Source organism: Leptodactylus fuscus, chromosome 4 (genome assembly GCF_031893055.1).
Source record: "Leptodactylus fuscus isolate aLepFus1 chromosome 4, aLepFus1.hap2, whole genome shotgun sequence".
Classification (NCBI taxonomy): domain Eukaryota; kingdom Metazoa; phylum Chordata; class Amphibia; order Anura; family Leptodactylidae; genus Leptodactylus; species Leptodactylus fuscus.
In genome coordinates this window covers 141,217,004-141,241,849 of record NC_134268.1, presented here as the reverse complement: position 1 = coordinate 141,241,849, position 24,846 = coordinate 141,217,004, and the positions used below count along the sequence as shown (strand labels likewise).

General features: G+C 41.9%; 2 protein-coding genes, 1 long non-coding RNA gene and 1 other non-coding gene across 11 annotated transcripts in view; 3 read left to right on the top strand and 1 right to left on the bottom strand.

The window, feature by feature from the left end:
* MLH1 (mutL homolog 1) overlaps positions 1-3,915 on the top strand; it is a 39,343-nt gene extending 35,428 nt beyond the window's left edge. The window contains exon 19 of the mRNA XM_075271108.1: positions 3,655-3,915. Coding sequence (XP_075127209.1) covers positions 3,655-3,822 — 168 coding nt within the window. The 3' untranslated portion in view covers positions 3,823-3,915. The remainder of the gene's footprint in view (positions 1-3,654) is intronic.
* An 8,698-nt stretch (positions 3,916-12,613) lies between these two features.
* Positions 12,614-22,791, bottom strand: LOC142201372 (uncharacterized). 2 transcript variants are annotated; one of them, XR_012715498.1, is made up of 4 exons: positions 22,484-22,791; positions 17,874-18,044; positions 14,150-14,211; positions 12,614-12,922 (listed from the first exon to the last, which is right to left on the bottom strand). It is a non-coding gene; the product is annotated as an uncharacterized LOC142201372 (long non-coding RNA). The 2 variants fall into 2 exon arrangements; XR_012715499.1 differs by having other exon boundaries at positions 22,650-22,791.
* A 133-nt stretch (positions 22,792-22,924) lies between these two features.
* LRRFIP2 (LRR binding FLII interacting protein 2) overlaps positions 22,925-24,846 on the top strand; it is a 68,986-nt gene continuing 67,064 nt past the window's right edge. For all 7 annotated transcript variants that reach the window (XM_075271119.1, XM_075271117.1, XM_075271118.1 and 4 more), the window contains exon 1: positions 22,925-22,996. The gene's annotated coding sequence lies outside the window, so the exon portion shown is untranslated. The remainder of the gene's footprint in view (positions 22,997-24,846) is intronic.
* On the top strand, positions 24,365-24,472 carry LOC142201681 (U6 spliceosomal RNA). Its single transcript, XR_012715591.1, has one exon. It is a non-coding gene; the product is annotated as a U6 spliceosomal RNA (small nuclear RNA).

The following is a 24,846-nucleotide window of genomic DNA, read 5'->3' as shown; positions in this document are numbered from 1 at the left end:
AGCTATGGACACTGCCATAATTCAGCTGCCCTCTGACCCAGCGGACACGTGATCCTCCGGGAGCAGTGTCTTGCTAAAGCTGCTGGGTCCTACAGGACCCCAGATCAGCTCAGTAAGCTGTATACACAGTGTGCAGGAGGCTGGATTTCTCCTGCAACTGGGGTTAAATGTACCAGCCCCAGTTATAGGAGAAATCAGCCTCAAGTACAAAAAAAAAAAGTGATCAGATGTCCCAAAGGTCTCTTATCACCTTATGGGGACACAATCTGGAAAAAATATAAAATAAAAATATAATAAAAAAGTTTTTAAAAAATGTAAATAAAATAATAATAAAAACTAAATAAATAATACACTAATAAAACGCCGTTATTAAAGGTTATAGCCCCACCCCCGACGACACCATACAAAAATAAAAATTACCGTAACGGAGAGGAAAAACTATATTATAAAGTTTTTCAGTGACACTTTGTGTTATTAAATAAAAAAAAATAATAATAAATTGAAAATCAGACACAATTTCCCTCCTATTTTGTTTATATTTTCCCGGATATAAAAAAAATTAAAACACATTTGAAAATAAAAATAACATAAAAATAAAGCCCTATGTGTCCCCGAAAAAAGACGCAAAAATTAGTTGACTGGACCTGGACCACAAATTGGCCCGGTACTGAAGTGGTTAATCAATTTTTTTTTTTCCCAGAATTAAAGTGGTTTTCCAGAAATGATTTTTTCCATATTGGGTTCAAATATTAATGTTCGCTCTAGCTTCTTGCCATCACTGTTATGTGCATTCTAAACAGCTCCTTGTGTATTCTGTGCATGCTCACCCCTTAAGTAATGACAGTGACATGTTGCTGGCCACATCAGTGAAGTACTACAGTAGTGACATCATATGTGTAACATGTTGACAGTTGGAGGGAATTGAGGAAAAATTGGGAAAATGTAGAGTGCTACTTGTGAACAGTAATCAACTCGCGAGGATGAGCGTACAATATAATACATGTAATGGATGAAAAAATAGAAAAGAAAAAAGAGTTAAATACTCAGCCCAAATGGAAGTTGAATCTCAATTGAATTCCTTCACACCAAGGTGTATACGATACGGCTATGCCCGGAAAAGTAGACTCCCTCGACTCGGAGCGATGCACACAAATATCAACGATAAAAAAGATCCAGCAAGAGCCGTGGTGGTTAGTTGAAAATATGGAGAAACTTCCTTCTTTATTTATTCACATCTTCATGTCAAAAACCGCAATTGGCACAAACATTGCAAGCAGATAGCGTCAGACTGACGCGTTTCGGATTTTTCCGTCCTCTCTCAAAGTCTGAATATTTATATATATATATATATATATATATATATATATATATATTTATGGGTTCACCTATATGTTTATCCTTACTTTCATTTATTTATGATTATATTATTTATGCTTTTATTGGTTACTGTTAGTTGTATAGTTGAACATTCTACCTATGCATATTCACCCTTCTATTGCTGCTTTTATTGCAATTTTTAGTGTTGTACAAGTATTTATTATGTTTTCTGGGTGTTGTGTTCTCTTATGTTTGCACAGTAGTGATGAAGACACCTGTTCGGTGTTGAAACGCTTTGCCTTTTATGTCCTTGAAACCAATAAACGTATTATATTGTACACTCATCCTTATGATTTGATTTACTATTCACCAGTAGTGCTCTACATTTTCTTGTTTTTTCACCAATCCCCTCCTATTACACACCACCACCTACATTGTAGGATGGTGCCCAGAGTTGAATAGAAGTTTTGATTCGGCCATGTTCAGGTGAACCTTGCAAGACAAATCTTGTAGGGTTCATCCCATGGTTTAAAAGTGGCGTGACCTAAATAATCACCATTAATTGTAATGGAGGTAAAATTACTGATTAATTATGATTTCTCTTTAGGTCCTAATCACCTAGCCCTAACAGGTAATAACAGAACAATTATGCCTGCTTCCCACCCAATATATCACCTTCATTCCATACTCTGACATTGTGTCACATCAATATTTACTCAACCGTTTGTTCACATTCACTTTAAAGAGGACCTTTCACCATATCCGGGCACATGCAGTTCTATATACTGCCAGAAAGCTGACAGTGCGCTGAATTCAGCGCACTGTCGGCTTTCCCGATCTGTGCCCGGTGTGAAGAGCTTATGGCCCGGTACCGTAGCTCTTCTATGGTCAGAAGGGCGTTTCTGACCATTAGCCAGGAACGTCCTTCTGCCTCGCGGCGCCAATCGCGCTGTGCTGTGGAGCGGGGAGGAACTCCCCCCTCCCTCTGCTCACACAGCTTGTCCGTAGACTAGCATTATCAGGAGGGGAGGGGGCGTTCCTCCCGGCTCCACAGCACAGCGGGATTGGCGCCGCGAGGCAGAAGGACGTCTCTGGCTAATGGTCAGAAACGCCCTTCTGACTGTAAAGCGCTACGGTACCGGACCGATAGCGCTTAACACCGGGCACAGATCGGGAAAGCCGACAGTGCGCTGAATTCAGCGCACTGTCAGCTTTCTGGCAGTATATAACACTGCATGTGCCCAAAAGTGGTGAAAGGTCCTCTTTAAACTATACTATTCATCCAATTTGATCTGAAGTGGTGAACAGTCACTATCTAGCCACTTCTCCCAATTGTCGTCATGGAGCCAAATTTGAATGGACCAGTGATCACATGTGCGGTGTCCTTAGTGGTATAACGATTGCTGCTGCAAGGGGTGTGACCAGGCCTAGAAATGTAGGGGGGAAAGTCCGTGGCCAGTTGTAGATGACTTGGGCCACCTACACCATTGTTACAGCTGCTGTAGCTGATAATCTGACCACTGTCTCTTTTGCGCAGGGAACAGAGATCAGCATTCTCTACGACCTGTAAAGGTCATTGTACTGAACTCTGCAGGCAGCAGAGATGAGTGGTGATCTCTGCTGCCCGTGATGTATTGTTAATTAAACGGTGATAGCAGTTTGATTATTAGCATGTCAGGTTTTGTCTTTTTTTTTTTTTTTTTTTTTTTTTTACAGCCCTTTTGTACTAAGTTTGTGTGAATGTAGGCCTTCTGTGAAAGACTGAGGACCCCTCAGTTGTTAGCCCATTTAAAGGAATTATCCAATTCCTTGCAATTGAAGAACTATCCTTAGGATAGGTCAACTTTAAGAAGTCTTAAGAGGTCAGGCTGTTTTCAGTGGCCTCAGACTCTGAAGCAGAACATGAATGTGACCACTGCTCCATTCAGATTACTCTGTGCTGTGGCCATGAATAAGGCGGAAACTGGTGAGTGATCATTGTGACTCCCAGTGATCAGACATTACCACCTATTGGATAGATGATATATGTAGTTTGCAGACACAAAAAGCTAGAAGAAAGTAGAGGGCAATCTGCTAATTTATAAGTAAGTATGTATGTGTATGTATATATATATATATATATATATATATATATATATATATATATTATTAATTTATTTATTTTTTAATCCACAGTACATAAAAGCATTTCTATAATTCGATCTTGATTTGTGTTCATGACTGTATTGGGGCAGACTGTAGGAAACGACAACTGGACATTTGGGCATCAATGTCTTTAACTTAACTCTATTTCCTGCCATTCTATATATTGGGTCACATACTTTCTGTTCTTTGTAGGAAAATGAATTGGAAGTTGATGCTCCTTCTTGGCGGTGGACAACTGAGCACGTTTTGTACAAAGCTTTTAGGATGCAACTACTGCCCCGAAAAGAGTTTGCAGAAGATGGAAGTGTCCTGCAACTAGCAAACCTCCCAGATCTGTACAAAGTGTTTGAAAGATGTTAGCTGTGCTGTAGGATTTTTTATTTTTGTAAAGAACTGAAACTTCTATTTTGATTTCATTGTAAGGTATTAAAATGAACTGTTGATACTACAAATAACAATAACTGAAAATTCTACCAAAGGCTTCTTGAAAAAGAAAAAATAATTATATAACTTTTGTAGTATATAAGTGTCCTGTGTTTTTAGTGGATTTTATGGGGTTTTCTAGGATATTAACATTTATGGCTTAAAAACAAATCAAGATTGCAGGTCTGAGAAAATGATAGCAGAAAAGTGGTATCCAATTTTCACAGACCTGCAAATCATACCTAAATAGAGCACGTCTCCATTTTATTTACATCACCAAGGGATCCCTGAAAAGAAAAAAGTGAAAAAAAAAACCTATGCCAGCAAGCACCCGATAAAAATAATTAGGATGATACTGTGCTGTCCGTGGAGGATACAGACAGCGAGAAAAACTTGCATTTGTACATTAGGAGCAACTGTATCAGTATATGAACTGGTGATATTTAAAGAGCATTTAACATAACTTAAAAATGTGCTTCATTAAAGAGGACCTTTCACCACCTCCACCAACTTCAGTTCATATCATCTGTTAAGAGGTTCCACTCCACTGATTCTGACACAGTTGGTATTTTTTCCACTAGCCCCAAGGAAACAGTGAAGTTAGATTTGGACTTTCATCTGTCAGATGAAGAATAAATAGGGGCAGGGCACGATGCAGTGCTGCTATCTAATGTGGACTGTGTCAGAGTTCAGAATCGGACCCTTTGCCTGCTCTTGTCTAACACAACCCAGCTGACAGTAGAGAGATTAAATAGCATATTGGGAACTGCAACTAACAAGATTGATTGCTCAGGAATGGTGGGGGCTAGAGAAAAAAAAAAAAGTTCAACATTGACAAAATCAGAGCTTTTTGGTTTTTTTTTTTTTTTTTTTTAAAAAAACCTACTCCAAAGAACTAGAGATGGTGGAGGTAATTAAAGGTCCTCTTTAACAAGTTATGTCCTACTCACTAAAAATGTATAACTGATAGATCAGTGGGGATCTCTGACACCAAACATGTATTCTTGATGAACAGAGTGACAGGGTAACGTTTGACTTTCGGGCTCCATATCTCGCCATTCACTACAGCTTGAAACGTGAGACTACCATCATTATATAGACCCCCCTGGCCTGCGGGCCACATGCGACCCGCAAAGCACATTCGTCCGGCCTGCCGGCAGGCACGCATTTATAATGAAGCTCTTGGGGAGCTCGGGCCAGGCCATGTAGCACGATGTAAGGGAGGATACCAGTGATCTGCCTCCACTATCCTCCTTACATCACATACATGCGATGTGACAGGAGGACACAGGTAGACACCGGAGACAGAGCAGATCGTGCTGACATCAGGAGCGGTGCCCTCTAATCAGTAAAGTGAAGCACGCTGTCTCCCTGGCCTGGCCCGATATAGAGAATTGTGCCCCTCCACCTATGCCCCTCCGCATCACTTTGTCAGTCAGGTCACCATACCGACCTGAGCCAGCCCAAATTACAGTGGGCAAAGCCACCTCACTGGTTTGGTTTAGTGCCTGCTGACTTTCTGGATCCCAGACCCTATCTGTGCCCCCTGAAGTAAACACTATAATATCTTACTGTAGGATAAATAACACCTCAGGGGGCATCACACTTGTGTTTGGTGTGTGCATTCCGTCTTAAAGCCCCGGGGAAACTGGACAAGCGACGGAAACCCGGCGGTCAGCTTTAAAGGGTTTCTAACATAAAAAAAAAAAAAAATTGTCGTTGACACGTCGGAATAGCCTTAAGAAAGGCTATTCTTCTTCTACCTTTAGATGTCTTCTCTGCGCCGCCTTTCAGTTAAAATTCCGTTTTCTGTCGATATGCAAATGGATTCTCTTGCAGCACTGGGGGTGTCCCCAATGCTGCGAGAAAACTCTCCAGAGCCGCCTTCATCTTCTTCTGGAACGTCGTCTTTATGCGTCTTCTTCCGGTGCAGGCGGTGAAACTTGTAGGCCTCGGTCAGAGCCGACTGCACATGCCCACGGCCACAAGAAAAATGGCCGCTTACACAGTAACTAAGCCGCCATTTTCTTGTGGCCTGTGGGCATGCGCAGTCGGCTCTGACCGAGGCCTACAAGTTTCACCGCCTGCATCAGAAGAAGACTCATAAAGACGACGTTCCAGAAGAAGATGGAGGCGGCGCTGGAGAGTTCTCTCGCAGCATTGGGGACGCCCCCAGTCCTGCGAGATAACTCATTTGCATACCGACGGAAAACAGAATTTTAACCGAATGCCAGGGCCAAGAAGATATCTAAAGGTAGGGGAAGAATAGCCTATGTGTTATTTAGAAAAAAAATTTATTTTAATGGTAGAATCCCTTTAAACTATATTTCGGCCCTCCAATGGTCCGAGGGACAGTGAACTGGCCCACCGTTTAAAAAGTTTGAGGACCTTCATCTCTTACATAAATTTAAGTTGCAACTATTTAAGATGAGATTAGTTATACAAATTCTTGTCATGTAACTGCATTGTTACTGGTTTGCTCCTGGTGGTGGAAATATCTTTTTCTTCTTGTATACTACAAACCACAACTTTTTCTCACAATCCTTAATAGCTCAGTGCATTATTAGGTTGATTTTCATGCAAAAGGTCACTATTTCAAATCAAGCATCACCCATGAAGAAGATTTCCCAAGAAAAGAGAAACTGCATCATCAATAGCCAAGAAAATTGCCAAACTGCATTATGTGGGTGTCGTGACGGAAGAAAAGAAAATAAAGTCCATCCATTCAAAGTCCAAGAGGTGGATGTCCAGGCAAAATATTGGGGTCAGAAAGTCAGATCATCACAAGGTATATAAGTTCTGGCGCAACAAACACAGACATGCTTTGCACAAGTCTGAAACTGTGTCCCGGAACAAGATTAAGTAGACTCAGCTTCAATATTGTCAGAAGTGTTGAGTTTCCAAAAAAAAGTACAAAAAGTGGACAGTAGAAGATTGAAAACTGGTGATTTGGAGCAATGAGATGAGCTCTGATGGGTGCAAATGGATCTGTAAAAAAAAAACAAAAAAACAAGGCCATAGGGGGCTATCAGATTGAGAAATTGAAGGACCTATCAAGTTTGGTAGAGAAAGCATGGTGATATGGGGTTGTTTCAACGCCAAACAAGTTGGATACTTGACCAGGTGGACACTACCACCTAGTGGCTGCTTTTAGTAGTATCGGTAACTGGGAAGTATACAGTGCAACGTGAGCATTGCAGCTTTGAAGAGACATATGAGTACCGTATTTTTCGGACTATAAGACGCACTTTTTTCCCCCCAAATTTCGGAGGAAAATGAGGGTGCGTCTTATAGTCTGAATGTGGGTGGAGGAGTGGGTTTGCAGCATGGCCGCGCTACTGCCACCGCTGGTTTTCTTCAGCGGCAGTAGCGCGGCTATCTGCAGGCCCCGGCAGCTAAGACAGTCCCCGGCATCTGCTGTAATAGACCGGCGGATGCCGGGGAGTGTCTTAGCTGCTGGGGCCTGCAATACACTTGTATTGCCGTCTATGGGACTTGCAATCAAATGATTGCAGGTTCAAGCCCCCCTGGCCCCACAAAAAAAACGCCCTATACATCCCCGTACAGCTGCAGGGTCACCTGTCAATGTGGCCTTGCAGCTGTTCCAAAACTACAACTCCCATATATTAAATATTTTACCATTTTTTGCCAGAAAATTTTTCTTCCCTATTTTTCTCCTCTAAAACCTGTGCGTCTTATAGTCCGAAAAATACGGTACTTCTTGAGCCCCGGACTCGCAGTTCTCAAACTAGGGATCCTCCTTTGAATTACCTTTTTTTCAGATGATGCTCAGAGACAAAAAAAAAACAACCTTGTACACGAACTTGACGATCTCCTGGAATCCCTTCCGATGCCAATTCAAGACTGGCTATTACCAACTCCACCCAGAGCCTCACCACTGTCTCTGATGCCATTCCTGGTCTCGCTACAGATATCTGACAGTGCACCTGAGTCACCAGACAGTGGCCAACCAGCCTACTCAGACCAGCTTTTTTTTTTTTTTTTTTTTTTTTTAAACCCTTCCCACCAATGGCATTTTTTTATTTTCATTTTTAATTTTGACTCTCCCCCTTCCAAACCCCATAACTTTTTTTTTTTTATTTCTCTGCTCTCAGAGCCATATGAGGTCTTAATCTTTGTGGGACAAATTTTTCTTCATGATGCTGCCATTAATTATTCTGTACAATGTACTGGGAAGCTGGAAAAAATTCAGAATGGGGTGGATTTGAAGAAAAAGTGTATTTGTGCCATTTTCTTATGGGATTTGTTTTAACGGCGTTCACTGTGCAGCCAAAATGACCTGTATTCTATGTTTCAGTACAATTCCGGGGATACCAAATTTATATGGTTTTATTTACACTTTAACCCCTTAACAAAAATCCAAAACTGTGCTAATTTTTTTTTTCTAAAAGTCGCCATATTCTCAAACTCGTAACTTTCTTATACTTCTGTATGGTGATGTATAGGGTGTCTTTTCTACTATTTTGGGGAATTGGTATTGCTTTGATAATTATTTATTCAAATTTTTATCAGAGGCAAAACTAAAAAAAAATGGTGGTTTGGCACTTTTGACCTTATACCCGCTACGACATTTACCGTACAGGAAAAATATTTTTATAGATTTGTATAGCAGGTGTTTTCGGACACAGGGATACCTAACATGTATTTGTTTCACAGTATATAACTACTGTTATATGTGTTCTAGGGAAAGGGGGGGCTGATTTGAACTTTTAATACTTTTTTTTTTTTTTGCATTTTGTAGAACACCTAGGGGTCTTGAAACCCAGAAGGTCTGATCAATAATGCAATACATTACAATGCTAATGCATTCAATACATTGCAAAAAAATTGTCATTTCTTTTGAAGGCTACATACAGCATCCTGCAAAAGAAAAGCACTGCAGACAAGCCGGGAGCCTTGTAAAGGCTCCCGACTGTCACGCCAACGTGACGTCGGTCCTGGAGCTTGCTCCAGGTGACGGCAATCACCGGCAAAATGGCGGTGTCCATGTGCCACTGGGAAAATGGTGCCTCGGTCAGCTTTGACCGAGGCGTCGGAGGGGTTAATGCCCCCGATCGGTGTGGGCACTGATGGGGGGTGTTAGCGCTGGGTGTTTACTGTGTAAATCAGTATACACCCGGCAGCTATGGCGGCTGCCGTACTAGTACAGCGGATGTCGGGAAGGGGTTAATATATAGAGAAGTTGAGCACTTCTTGGAGTAGTTTGTGATTTTTACTGTTGATCTCAATATGTCTCTGTATGCCTCAATAGACACACTCAGTATCTTTTCTTCCACTTTATTTATCACAATACGATGGCCTCTCAAACCTTTCCCACCCACACAATGTCCACTTGTATACCGATTATATCTTCCTCTCCCATGGCCACCTTTCCCATGATTATAACTATTGCATCCTTAATATACTCATAACCCTCCCATCCACACAGGCCTGAGCATGGCGCTGGAGCCTGAATAAGAGTTTTCTCCAAACTCCAACTCCATGTAAAGAATTGAGCAATATCCTAAACCTTCTAAACAGGATTGGGGATCTGAAAGGGGCTGATAAGAGTTTGCATGCTGTTTCAGTTAAAAAAAAAAAAAAAAAAGTACCTATTTACCCTAAGGCAAAACTATAAATTTTAGCCCTTTACTCATGCTTAGACTTCCATCTTGAAGTGTCAGAGAACTTTTTTCTTAGTTGGGAAATAAACCAGTAAAACTTTGGCCTGTGCCCTCTGTCGTCAGAAAGCTTGTTCTTATACTCTGCATATTTCTGGCTCTTCTAGGGAGAACCTCTCACTATCCTCCCAAATCACTACGGACTGTCTTTCTACTCTTCTCATTATAACCAACATCTTTCTCACACAGCAAATGACCTTACACAACACTCCCTAGCTATCAACGCATATTTGTGTAAGTTGTTCCTACCTAGATTTCTGGAGGATGCTTTTGAGTGCCTCAGTACACCACGTACTTAAAATGAGTTGCATAGGGTTTAACTCTTTCAATGCTTTATCTCAATCTCTGTTTCCCTTCTTAGGGTGCATTCACACTGAGTAAACGCTAGCTTATTTTGTAGTGTAAAATTACACTTGTAAATTTTGCTATCCCATTGACTTCAATGACATTTTACAGGCGTATTTTTACAGGCGTATTTTTTACAGGCGTATTTTTTACAGGCGTATTTTTACACTTGTAAAAAAATATCATTGAAGTCAATGGGATAGCAAAATTTACAAGTGTAATTTTACTCTACAAAATAAGCTAGCGTTTACTCAGTGTGAATGCACCCTTAGGGTGCATTCACACTGAGTAAACGCTAGCTTATTCTGAACGTAAAACACGTTCAGAATAAGCGGCGTCTAAAGCAGCTCCATTCATTTCTATGGGAGCGGGGATACGAGCGCTCCCCATAGAAATGAATGGGCTGCTTCTTTCACTCCGTGCAGTCCCATTGAAGTGAATGGGGAGTGCCGGCGTATACGGCAAGCTCTGCTCATGCCGGAGCGTACACGCCGGCACTCCCCATTCACTTCAATGGGACTGCACGGAGTGAAAGAAGCAGCCCATTCATTTCTATGGGGAGCGCTCGTATCCCCGCTCCCATAGAAATGAATGGAGCTGCTTTAGACGCTGCTTATTCTGAACGTGTTTTACGTTCAGAATAAGCTAGCGTTTACTCAGTGTGAATTCACCCTTAGACGTGCTACAGGCTCACATATTGGTGATTCCAAAAAAGCCAAACACTCCTCATCCTGCTCCAATGACAGGTCACTCTCTTATCTCAATTGGTTATCTATAATTCCTGGCAACTGTATTACCTCCATTCTTTAAAATTTTATCCAAAGGAACCAAGTGGGCTATATGTCTCCTAGGGAGGCAGCACATAATACCATTTCGGCCATTAATGTGCTTTACTGCCTCCTCTTCTTTCATAGCCTTTCTACTATCAACCAATGCAGAATAACGCAAATTCCGTGCGGACTCGCGCCAAAATCAGAATCAGAGTGGAATTTGAAACTGATTTTAAACTGGTATCCACCTCAAAATCATTATGAAATACTGCTGTGTTAGGAAATTTATAGAATGGGAATTGGCTGTGTGAAGAATGGCAAAGACCTACTATTATTTTTTATTTGAATGTAATGTTCGCACTTGTCTTTTTCCTTTCCATGATTCTTTGTGTTATAGGCCTATTTCAGGCCTTTTTGTACTTAAAACTTGCAATAAAACTTTGAATTGAAAAAAAAACTATGGAAAAGGCCTAATTTACTATAGTATTTTTTTTGTTTTTAATCCTTTAACATTCGAGTTTGTCTAGAATCAAACATTTTTGATACTGATGACCTATCCACAGAATAGTTCATTAATATCAGATTGAGGTCCTACACCTGAACCGATTAGCTGATATGGCTGCTGGAAGTATATACAAATAGAGATGAGCGAGTACTATTCGAAATGGCCGTTTCGAATAGCACACACCCATAGGAATGAATGGATGCAGCCGGCACGCAGGGGGTTAAGCCGCCGGCAAAATCTGCGTGCCGGCCACTTCCATTCATTCCTATGGGTGCGTGCTATTCGAAACGGCCGATTCGAATAGTACTCGCTCATCTCTATAAGTATATATATATATATATATATATATAAGTATTCAAGTGAATTGGAGTGGAGCTGCAGTTCCAGGCGCCACCACTATAGTATATGGAGCTCAGTACACTGTATACAGTTTCCATTCTATACACTATAGATGTGGCGCCTGGAACTGCAGCCCTAACGACATTTAATTGAATAGGAGAAAGGTTACTTGGTATATGGATTCTGGTGGCTGCATCAAGTGGGTTCAGGGTTCAGCTGTCAGAGCGAAAATGTCAAGATCCTAGGCAACCCTCTTAAGACACAAAAACAATGGCCGACCCTTGAGGGGATTTGCAAAACTAGAGACAGTATACCATTAAAGTATCTGGTCCCAACAAAAATAACCAAAAAGCGCCATGGCTCCACAGAATGAAACTGGGAAAAAAATAAAAAGAAGAAAGAATTGCAGAAAGAAAAAGAAATTAAGGAGTGGGGGAAGAAATAGAAGAGGGAAAGAGGAAAAAGAGAGGGAGGAAAAAAGGGGAAGGGTTCTTAAAGGGGTATTCCCACATCGCATACTCACCAGTCTTCACTGATGTAAAATCTTCTTTCTTCCTGGTTTCTTGCATCATTTGGTGGGCGGGGTTTCACATGCAACCTGCCGTTTAGCTCCGCCCCCAAATTAGTGTGTGGCTCTACCCACCGCATAGCGTGATCCTATGGGGCGGCTGAAGGGCCTGTGATGTCATCAAAGGTCCTTAAACAACACTATATACACAATATTGGACTATGAAGTACAGGCAGGAGCAACTCCATTCTGTGTTACATACAGAGACTGCCTGTCTCTGCCATAATGAACACAATTGAATTAGCTAGCCTGATAACTGGGAGAACAGAAGACGAGTTCAGAAATGAAAGCAGCTCCTCTCCCCTATCTGATAGCAGGAAGCTAGTTCACGTGGTGTAGACACAGGAATAGCTAGAAACACAGGCTGGCTCCTGTGCACTTAGCCCCTCCTCCCTCCCCCCTGAGAGCAGCAGATAAATCACTTGACTTTTGAGCAGATAAGTCAGGGCTGTGTCAACAATGAATTGAATAAAGTAATATAGTGGACAAACAAAGCAGTTTTTCTGAAGCAGTGTATTTAGGAAAAGTCTTACATCCACATTAACAAGCAGTATAGATAGGATTCTTGTCATGGGACAACCCCTTTAAGGCAACTTGTGATATCAAGTTACCTGGTTACAGGTTCATTTTAATAAGTGTGTTCAAAAATTGTAATAAACTACAAACAAAGTCAAAGTTCTGCAGATTAGGAGACATTCCAAGGAACAGCTTTAAGGGATCATATTGGTTCGCTTGTAGTGACATTTCACATTTTCAGCTTCTCTAGTTTCTTCAGCAAATGGCTGTTTTTCATTTCCACGTCTCCCATTTTGTCCATAGCTGTTTGTAGCTGTGAAGAAAATCATAACTATTATTTAGTATGGTCATTTTTTTTTTTTTTTTTTAATTTACCGTAACATCGTCCTTACTGGTACTGGTATTGTTGATGCTTAGCAGCTCCATAGTTTAATGTCCCCATTAAACTGGGGACAACTGGAGGGGGACATTCAACTGTGCGGTAGCTGGAGGGGTACATTAAACTGTGGGTGCACCAGGAGAGGGACTTTATACTGTGTGGTCAATTGGAGGGGAACATTAAACTGTGGCGCACATAATATTAGGGTGACTGTAGCAGCATGATACCGTGTTGGACACAAAGATAAATAGATGTGAAGGAGTGTGGCTGGGGGCTAATTTTGCCTTGACACTCTATGTGTGCCACACATTATAATATATATAGTATAATAATAGCAGCGACTCTGTGATGGGGGGGAAGGGTTTGCTCCTGGGAGCAAATTATGCTGTGTGGGGGCACTGCAGAGCATATAATACTGTGTAGGGAACAATATGAAGCATATCATACTGTGTGGGGGCCACTGTAGAACATATAATACTGTCTGTGGACACTGTACAGCATATTATACTGTGTGGGGACTCTGTGGAGCACATTATAGTGTCCCAGTATTATTTACATGCTGGGGCACTGCGTTGCTCTTTCGTCGTATTCTTGATAACTGCAGTTGTAGGTACTACAGCTGAATCCCTTTCAAGTATCTGAGATATCGCTGCAGCACCTGTAACTGTCTCTATCAAGAATTCGTTCTAGGGGGGAATAGTGGACCCCGGACAAACGTTTGCACAGGGGCTCACAAGACTTTAGCTACGCCATTGTTCTGTCATCACTGGGGACATGATTCCTGTGCTCTAAATTCATTACATCATAAACATTGCTTTACTGTAACATTACTGTTATCTCTGTGCTGTGACTCAGCAGGTCACACTAGGGCAAGACAAATGGCATAGCGTAGACACCAAAATGATCGTAACTTTTTCATGAACTCGCGCTGCCAAGTGTGGTTTATGGTAGGTTTCTACTCCAAGTTAAGATAAGGAGACACTTTACTCTTTATGCTGCTTATTGGATATTTGCAGTGTATTCATAGGTGTAGAGTATTTTGCTAGTGCTGGAATACTAAAGGACAACATTTATTATAAGAGTAGACCAGACTATCCTCTACAGTAAATTAAATCAGCACTTCAAGCAGGCGCATTGTCAGTGCTTTGCTACGGTACTTACGTTTTTCTGTAGTACACTTCTATCCTTGGGTTTTAATTGATCCTTCTGATTTTTATTGTCATCTGCAAAAAATGTTCCCAAACATTAACTATAATTTAAAATGGACCTGCCACTAAATACAACATGCTAAATGCCCCTCATCAGTTTGGTGTATTTTGTTGTTTTCAAGATGCAGCCAACGCTGACAATTTTTCAAATCAGACACGTGATTTTATGTGGCAATAACTTTTGAATGCTTTTACTTATCCATGTCGTTCTAAGGTCAGGGCCATGTCGCAGAAAAACCCGTAGCATTTTACAGTCTTGACAACGTGGATGAGATACTAGCAAATCCCATCCACACATTGCAGAAAAATATGCACCGTGGAAATTACGCAATTTCCAAAACTGTTACAGTGAAGGAAATTGCAGAAACACCTGAAACCCATACAAGTCAGCTGTGCCAGAGCTGCTAGTGGGCAGGCTCAGTATGTGTAGGAGCAGTGCTGCAATTCTCTTGAACCACAACTATGCAGTGGACAGGGTTGCTGCACCACTCCGATAACTTGAATTGGAGCAGTGGTGCCCATTCTCTAGCAGCTTCCAGTAAACCAGAAGCTACTGCAGCAGCTGATCTGTCAGACACCCACAGGTCACATACTGATGATCTATCATGTGGATAGTCCTAGGGAGGGCTTCTTTACAGTAACATTGGTGAGACTTACAGACTTACTGTGGTTATGACTGATAATTTCTCTGGGCCTAGATACCTTTCTTGAGAGTAATAATATCCTAGGTTATAGAAACTCGGCATACATTGTCCATTTTCCATATGACAGATGGTATCAGCTTCATGGTTTTTTTTGCCTTCCTCTAGATCAACTTGGTGGGTTTATGGGTTGGACATGACGGCTTTTTATCTTTATCCAACCTGATATACTATATTACTAAGTTTTATCTCCAAACTTAAAGTAACCCTGTCTTTATTACCTATCCAAACATGAACCAACTTCTAACTCATACAAAACAATCCTACAATATACTTCTCTACTGCTTGTTAAACAAAAATGTTATAAATTCCCCTCAATCTAATGCATGTATATGTAACACCTTTTGAGCTGAATGGGTACTTGGCGTGCCCTGCTATTCAGAAATGGTCAGAAGATCCTATCCGTATTCATAAATAGCAATATAAGACATCCTCTGTTCTTATTCTGGGATTGGTATGGTTAGATAGTGGGTATAAATATAGGACAAATTATATATCATTCACATTCTCTGCAATAGAAAGTAAAACGTGAATTACACATTGGGAAATACATGACAGCTGGAATACATTCTTGTGGCATATACAGTAACCAGAAGCAGATGCTGAAATACACTCAACCTGGAACTGTCTTTCCAGAAATCCACTTCAGTTTTCAGTTACAGTAAAGCTATCACAGCCGCAATTAGATTTTCTGCAACGCAATGGTTTATATGATTCTAAGTGAGATCCCAAACTAGTAAATAATGATAGCAATGTATACAGTAGATATGTATTTACATCATGAGAACACATATACAGCACCATTTCCTCTATCACCAGCAAGTTGTGCTGCAGGAGCTAGCACTCCATTCAGTATTACTTGTGTAATATCACAGCTATTGGAATCTTCTGGCACAGTCCCATGTTTCTGGAAGACAACATCACAACTGTATAAAATGCTGAAAGATTTTTAGAATATAGTGTAAATTCAGCAACCCAGTGCAACAACAATGTGATATGGCACAGTTAGTAACAGGCCCAAGATGGCAGCCTCACTGGTCATGGTGGTTTCTGGTACCAAATCCTCTTATAGGTCCTATGTCAGCACAGTCGTGAGGGCCACTTTTCTCCCATGTGATAGTGTTTCAGGGTGCCCTTGGTGTCAATTATAAATAAAGGTACAGGTTGGCAATCAAAACAGGCATGCCTCATGGCTGAGGTAACTTTACAAGAATCATCCAATTGCAATGCAACATGTAGGGACATACACTGACAGCAGCAGGTTCCACACATATGGCAACTTACACACACAGGCATGAGTGGCTATTGCTCTTCACCCTGTCCTCAGTCCTCAAACCCTTTCCACCATGGTGATCAGGGGCAACCTTTAAAACCTAGTCCTCCTTTCTGAACAGCATTAGAGATGTGTAGAGCAAGGTTTGGCTGTGGATACCATGTTCAGCAGTGGAGATGTTCAGTAATCTCACAAAGTTAGTTATGCGAGCCTACATTCCAATGACATTGGATGATCTGTTAGCCCTATTGGCCACTAACTAGCCTACAGAACTGAAGGTGCTCTTGTCAAAATCTTACTCCATCCTCTAACACTAGCCACTATCAATGGGATGAATAGGAAGTAACCTCCTGACTAAAGACTGGGGGAATCCTACAAACCACAAAACTCCGCCCACATTTTAGGTTACCCAGAGCATAAGGCACTCCTGCTCGCACAGCAACACAGAAATGGCCTGTTAACTTGAAAGTGTCCATCTTAATGCAAAAAAGTGTAAATAGGCAGTATTGAACAATATGCAACTGTACAAAATATTATCAATTAGTGCAGAACACATTAGGGGGAATTCTTTAACACATATATGCCAGTTATGTGAAGTTGTGTTGCATCTTTGGCACGAGGTCCTCTTTTGCATCAAAGATGCAACATATCCACCATTCTGCACCCTGCTGACCTGTGGTTTTAGACATAGTGTGGCCCTGGGTCCTCTTTTTCCTCTGTTATATTTGAAAACTTTAATAAAATCAGATTAAACATAACATTATCACCATCATTTCTGTTAACTGTGGTAAGCTCTGCCTTTGCCAAGCAGGTGCTATCTAATGCTGCATCAAGACGTTCCTTACCCTTTTTTTTTTAATGTTTCTCAAATCTGTAAAGCCACAATTTAGTCTACTGCAGTTACATTTATTAAACATTATTACATTGATGTCTCTCTGCTGCGGGAAACTCAGCCTTTGGCAAACAAGTGCTGTCTAATGCTGCATCAAGAAGTTCCCTACCCTGAATTCCTGTTGTGCTGTTTGAAGGACATACAGGAATGTGTAAATTTGCTTACCAAAATCTCCTGTAGTTCAGCACTAATAAAAATGTATTGCTGCAAATTACACAAGTGTTATTTATCCACTTGGGGGGGTGGGGGGGAGTACAGGGAGTCAACAATCCATTAAATAAGTAACTAATTGCTTGTCATTATCTGTCCAATAGGGGTCAAGATAAACGTAACCTTGTTGCGCTGCCTTTGGGCTTGAGGAAACAAATTTTGGTTAGCAAATTTCCATACTTTTCTTATTCCTACTGACAAATATTTTTTTTTTACAGTTTGCAGATACATTGTATGGAAAATTAAATCATACCACTAGAAAATACAACTTGTTGAGCAAAAAGCAAGCTCTCACAAATCTAAGGCTCTATGCACATAACCGTCTGTTTTGTCAGTGTGCTAGATATGTTTTTCTTGGCTAGCACACCGACCCTTTCATCTCTATGGACCACAAACATGCCCGTGTATTATCACTGACTCGTGTATGCGGCAATGAGTCTGGGGTAAAACTCAAGACGGGTCTTGAGGTCAAATCTCATCAATGTGCCATTCTACTGTTGTTGTCTGCATGTAGCCTAATTGAACAGAAAAGTAAAAAGAACAGAAATCATCAAAATGATACAGTTTTGGTCTTCTTGAAAATATCATAATTCAGATTTACCATTGAGTTGATTTTATTTTCTCTTTGATTCTCTAATAGCCTCTCTTCCATTTCCTCAATGACATCTTTTAAAATATCCACTTGATACTCAAGAATATTCTTCTCATTTCTGAGCTGCTTGATCAACACCATGGCATTTCTGTATTTTTCTCTAACTTCATCCAAAGATTCCTGGTAAAAAAAATACAATAACATTAGTCATATTGTTTCATTCAAATGAATTTCTTTCAGTCCCATAGCCCTAGTGGGTTGCGCTTCACAGGAACAATACACATTATAGAGTTTACTGTGTTAGATGTTGTAGGAAAAAAATCCATTACCCACGCAACAGGAAGCTTACCTTAAGTTTATTCAGTGAAAAATTAGAATCCAGGTTTACTCTTGTAGCGTCTCTCATTCTTCTCCAAGATCGTTCAGGAATGGCATTGTTCTTCCTATCTGGACTTTGCATTTTGTTTGAGGATGATTGCAACTGAAGTGATGCGACGGACACCTCATAGAATTATAATCATTGTGTATAGAATGAGCAGTGCTACAGTGTTATTCCATAATACATTCAGATACATTGTCCTCAGTGCAGAGTTGTATCACTTGTGAACAATGTCATCTTCAGTGTGCCTCAGTTCCATACCCTTGAAGGAAACCTTGGCAGTATTATTTCACTGCATTTTATTACCAGCTTATTGTATTATTTTATTACAACTCATCTTGGTGAGTCATGAATAAACCATATTTAACTACTAATGGAAAAACCAACAGCAATGTTAAAAAGAAGGAAAAAAAACAAGAAACAGAAACACAATATCAATCCCTCTGCCTTGACTCTCTGTTCACATAAACTCCTTCCAAGTTAAAAATACAACTATTAGGAACCTTCTGCACAGCAATTAAGGCAGGTTTTTTTTTTGGAAATGAGCAATCCTGATAATTGACCTAAGACTGGGTTTTCACATTCAATATTGTTCAGGTTTTTTGGTATCTAAGGGTGAATTCACACTGAGTAAACGCTAGCTTATTCTGAACGTAAAACACGTTCAGAATAAGCGGCGTCTAAAGCAGCTCCATTCATTTCTATGGGAGCGGGGATACGAGCGCTCCCCATAGAAATGAATGGTCTGCTTCTTTCACTCCGTGCAGTCCCATTGAAGTGAATGGGGAGTGCCGGCATATACGGCAAGCTCTGCTCATGCCGGAGGGTACACGCCGGCACTCCCCATTCACTTCAATGGGACTGCACGGAGTGAAAGAAGCAGCCCATTCATTTCTATGGGGAGCGCTCGTATCCCCGCTCCCATAGAAATGAATGGAGCTGCTTTAGACGCCGCTTATTCTGAACGTGTTTTACGTTCAGAATAAGCTAGCGTTTACTCAGTGTGAATGCACCCTTAGGGTAAGTTCACACATAGTTTTTTGGTCAGGATTTTGAGGCCGTATCCACCTCAAAATCCTGACCAAAAACACGGCTCCCATTGAAATCAATGGGAGCCGCTCAGGAGTTTTTTCCGGGAGCCATTTCTTCCGGCTCCCAGAAAAAAGAAGCGGGATGCTCATTCTTCAGGCCGTTTCACCTCGCGATTCGGCCTGAAGACATTCCTTGCTCCAGACTAGGCCCATTCCTTGGGCCTAATCCAGAGCGGAGTGTGCCACTGGATACCGATGCAGTCGTACCGGCTTTCAGTCGTGGCTGCCCGGCTTCTGGACCGGAACCTGAGGCGGCCTCCGCCTCAGGTTCCGGTCCAAAAAACTCTGTATGAACTTACCCTTAGGTTGAGGTCACTCGTTGCAGAAATGCAGCTTTTATTGTTGCAGATTTTGCAGGGAATTTTTGAGCCAAAGCCAGGAATGGCTAGAAAAGGAATGGAAAATATATATGAAGCCTCTTATGCTTCTCCATTCTGCTCAATCCACTCCTGGCTATGGATTAAAAAATAGCAAAATCTGCAACAAAAAAAGCAGCTTTTCCGCAACGTTGGACTTTAGACTTAAAGCCATAACCATTAACCAAGAGTGTATTGAATAAAATAAGAAGAGTATCTGTCCTATATACTTTTCCCCTTTCATGATTCACACCTGTGTTTCAGTTTGACAAGTTTTCGCCATTTCTAGAATCATATTTATACTTGTAGCTTAACCCCTTCCCAGAGGCATTTTTCAATTTTCATTTTTGACTCCCCACCTTCCAAACCCCATAACTTTTTTGTTTCTGTTTACAGAGGCACATAAGAGCTTAATGTTTGTGGGACAAATTGTTCTTCATAATGGTACCATTTATTATTTTGTATAATATACTGAGAAAAAAATTCTGAATTGGGTGGAATTTGAGAAAAAGTGCATTTGTGCGTCATTCTTACAAGCTTCGTTTCTACGGCGCTCAAAGTGCAGCCAAAATGAAATGTCATCTATATTCTATATTTTGGTGCAATTGCGGGGATACCAAATTCATATACTGTTATTTACATTTTAACCCCTTAACAAAGATCCCCTTTGGGGATAAGAGCTGTGGGCAATTGCCCAGTCTCCCGCCCTTAACACCAGCCCTTCCTGAAGGCACGAAGCGCACTGGGAGATTCAATGGTAACCTGATGGGCTAGTCCAAATCTGAAGCAGGCAGAGAATAATGAAGAGTGAAGACAGCAATAATCCTCTCCTGTTCAAAGCTGGAGCCAAATGGATTTATGCATCCTGATCTCTCCTTCATATTTTTAGCTTTCTTTCACAAAAAATGGAGACATAAAAACAGACACAAATGGACACATTTTTGTTGAATATCTGTTGAATAATCCATCTATAAAGGTGGATTCGAGTATCTGCTATCTAACCATTTGGAATTTGTTTTGGACCAATCCATTTTTTTTTATTTATTTAAAGGGATCCTATCACTCAGACACAATTTTTCTAGGTACCATGTCGAAACAGCTATTTGTCTCTTACTTTTCATCATCTTCTCCACGCCACCGTTCGCCTACAATCCTGTTTTTTCTCGGTATACAAATTAGCTCTCTCGCAGCACTGGGGGCAGGCCCCAGCACTCAAACAGCACTGGGGGCATCCCCAATGCTGCGAGAGAACTCTCTCAAGCGCCACCTCCATCTTCGTCAGCAGCGTCCTCTTCAGCCTCTTCTTCCGGCGGTGGCTTGTAACTTCTAGGCCTCGGGCCTTGGGCAGAGCAGACTGCGCATGCCCACAGGCCACGAGAAAATGGCTGCTTGCACAGTATTGTAAGCGGCCATCTTCTTGTGGCTTGTGGGGCCTACGCGGAGAAGACAACGAAAGGTAGAAGACGAATAGCCTTTCTTAAGGCTATTCCGACGTGGTACCTAGAAAAAATTGTGTCTAATTGATAGGATACCTTTAAACGGTGTGGCTGTGGATAGATACCAGGAGCAAGTGTGACCTTAGCGTTACATGAGCTTGTGATATTAATTTCCAAAGTGTGTTGAAGAGTTAGCAAATAGACCCTAGCAGATTACATGGCTGACATATCAGAGCCTGGGACACCACTGCCAACTGTTGAACACTGGCGTGGAGGATGAGAATACACATGCACCACACTAAGAACTCCTGTCAGCAGTGGCATAATGATTGTGGTCACAGGGAGTGCGACTGCGACCGGGCCCGGAGGGGTATGGGGCCCCAGACCACCATGACAGTGGTTGGAAAAAGCCTTGTTCCTCAACCACTATACATATTGGTAATGCAAAGGGGCCTGACTGAGCCCCTTTCAATTAAATGCCAGCCCAGGGGAGGTGTATAAAAATTAAAAAAAATACTTATACTCACCTGGCCTGGGCTTAGCATCCGCTCCGCGGCTCTTCCTGTGGTATATGCTAAATCATATTAGGCTAAAAGACCTTTGATGATGTCATGTCCATGTGATCGGACTCTTGAGTGGGTGGAGCTATTCTGGATTGTACAGGACAGTGTGGTGTGCTGCTGCTGGGAACAGAGTTTGATGGAAGGTAAGGAGGAAAGAAAAGTATATGTGTGAGCAAGAGGATGGAATGGGGGTGCAGGCTGTATGTGAGCAAGCGGGGAGAATGGGAGTGTAGGCTGTGTGTGAGCAGGAGGGTAACATGGGGGTGCAGGCTGTGTGTGAGCAAGAAGGTGACGTGGGGGTGCAGACTTTGCGTGAGCAAGAGGGTGACGTTGGGATGCAGGCTGTTTGTGGGCAAGAGAGGTATATGGGGGTGTAGGCTGTGTGTGAGCAAGAGAGGGGAATGGGTGGGGGTTCAAGCTTGGGGGGCACTGTGAGTACATAATACTGTGTGGAGGCCACTTTGGAGCACATAATACTGTGTGGGGTCCACTGCGGAGCATATAATATTGTGCGGAGTCCATTGTGGAGCACATAATACTGTGTGAGGTCCACTGAGGAGCACATAATACTGTGTGGGGTCCACTGTGGGGCACATAATACTGTGTGGGGTCCACTGTGGGGCACATAATACTGTGTGGGGTCCACTGTGGGGCACATAATACTGTGTGGGGTCCACTGTGAGGCATATAATACTGTGTGGGGTCCACTGTGGAGCACATAATACTGTGTGGGGTGCACTGAGGAGCATATAATACTGTCCCAGTAGTGTTTACATGCTATGCTGCTCACTTACCATAGTCTTGATAACTGCAGTTGTGGGTACTAAAGCTATACCCCTTTAAAGTATCTGAGCTATCACTTCAGCGCCTGTAACCGCCACTATCAAGAATTTGATCTAGGAAGGGGTCCCCATACAAAAGTTTGCATTCGGCCCCACAAGGTTTTAGTTACACCACTACCTGTCAGGGTAGGACCATACAACATTTTCTGAGAGAATTGGGCACAGCAGCCTGTTGCAGCCTCTCCTGAGGAGGACCCCATACGATGTATACTTCAGCTTGGAGCACTGCCAGAGCTCCCTGGAGCACAGACAAGCATGAAACGTTCCTAATCTGTTTCCCGGCTCTATTGGTCACTCATTGACAAGTAACCCCACCCCGCCACGCCTATTCCGTACCGCTCTGACGTCACGGCGCGGCAGGCTGTGGTCGGCAATGTGCGCATGCGCAGGGTACGTCACCGGCCGGACGTTGTGCGAGAACCCTCGAGAGAGAAGAGACACCGGGGTGACACCGAGTGTGTTGAGGTAAGTGGCTGTCCTGATATATCCCGTACATGTGTGTGCAGTGTGCTCGTGTGGTCCGCCTGAGCTGGCAGCCTTAGGACGTTCTGTATGGTGTCCCAATACTCACTCAGCCTCTTATCCTGTGAAGAGACAGGGAAGTACAATGGAGTGTGACAGCGCATAGCTGCACTATTACTCTGCCTGCTCTGCTAGCAGTCTGTCTCATCATGTGGGGAAGCTGTATGACAGACTTGGCAGTAGTGGCCCCTGTATATATAGCCCACAGGGCTGTCAGCTGGCCGGGCCACATGTAGTAGTTTCCTATGGGATTCACTTTGTAATCTTCAGCAAGGCTGTTCAGGTTTCTACTAGATCTGACACATTGCGGGTGTAGTGTTTTCCTTTACTATTGCTGGTAAAGTATGAGCACACAGGATGTTGCTGGCTAGGTCCCCAGTCTGTACAGATGTGGATGGGAATAGTTTTCAGGGCAATATATTTTGTAGTTTCTGTGTTAAAATCCTTCAAGTGGTCAAACTGAGGCGACCACCAGGGATGATGGGATGTTTGTACCCAACCGGCCACTGTGGCCCAATGTACTAAGTGGCTTTAGGTCAACAAAACCTTCAAGCAGTCGACAGAGGACCGACAATAATTAATTGCTTTGGAAACTTTCTTATGATGGCAAGATCCCAAAAATCTGGCTTATCATAAGGTTTAGTGTTGATGGGAGCCGGAGTGATCCATAATAATTTTGGCAACCTTTGAGTAAAGTGTTCCATCTCCCTATAGCGCCACCATGGAGAAAATAATGCATTACACAGTTTTTGTTGCAATCATTGGGATGCATGGTTGTTTTGGGACATCCAGAGAAATAGATGCTCTGTTTACTAGATCGTGATACTGAGCCTTCTGCCATAGCATCTCCATTTCAGACACGGTTAGTACCTTGAGGTCCCAGATACTGCTTCCTGTGGTGTTTGTACTAAGAGTATTTACATTCTACTATGTAATATTCTCAGTATACGCTCAGCAGCTTTTAGCTGATTTACCAATACCCATAGACCCTGAGCAGGATCGCAGTACTGTGTTGCATAAAACTAGACGTGCAGTAACCAACTGATCTCTCCAGGCTACCATCATGTCAAAGTAGAGGTTATAGTCTTATAACATCAGTGTATTTTCGCACTCTAAAATTATTCAGGGGTGCTAGCCCATGTAACGTATAGTGAAGAATTACTGCACAGTCTTTTGGTATTCTACAATACTCCAAAAGTTCATCATATCTGTGTTACATCAGTATCCAAATCATAATATATGTGGTGTGGTATATCAAAGATGTCCAGGATATATTCTATTTATAACATAATGACAATAATAGAGAATGTGGTGCTTGCTTTGGCAGCACATATACTAAAAATTGGAACGATACAGAGAAGATTAGCATGGCCCCTGCGCAAGGATGACACGCAAATTTGTGAAGCGTTCCATAAAAATAAAAAAATAGAGAGAGAGTATGGATGATGATACTCTTGTCCATACTAAGTTGATGCAAGGCATAACTTAATTCCATCAAACATAATAGTGAGAAAAGGAGAAATTGCACTATAGTTAACAGTATATGTTTGTATGTCCATAGTGACACACAAGGTTCGGTCCTCCGTTAATTCATCTCAGGGAACATAAGCATAGTAGTATACTGTACATATGAGGCTCCCACAGACCGGATTCTTTAAGGTTCTTGTATAGTTACATTTATCATACAAATGTTTCTAGGAGGCAAAAAAATATAGGATCGTATATATGCCAAGAAAGTACCGTATGTATACCACATCAAATGGACCATTACCAGCAAAATAATATCATGACTT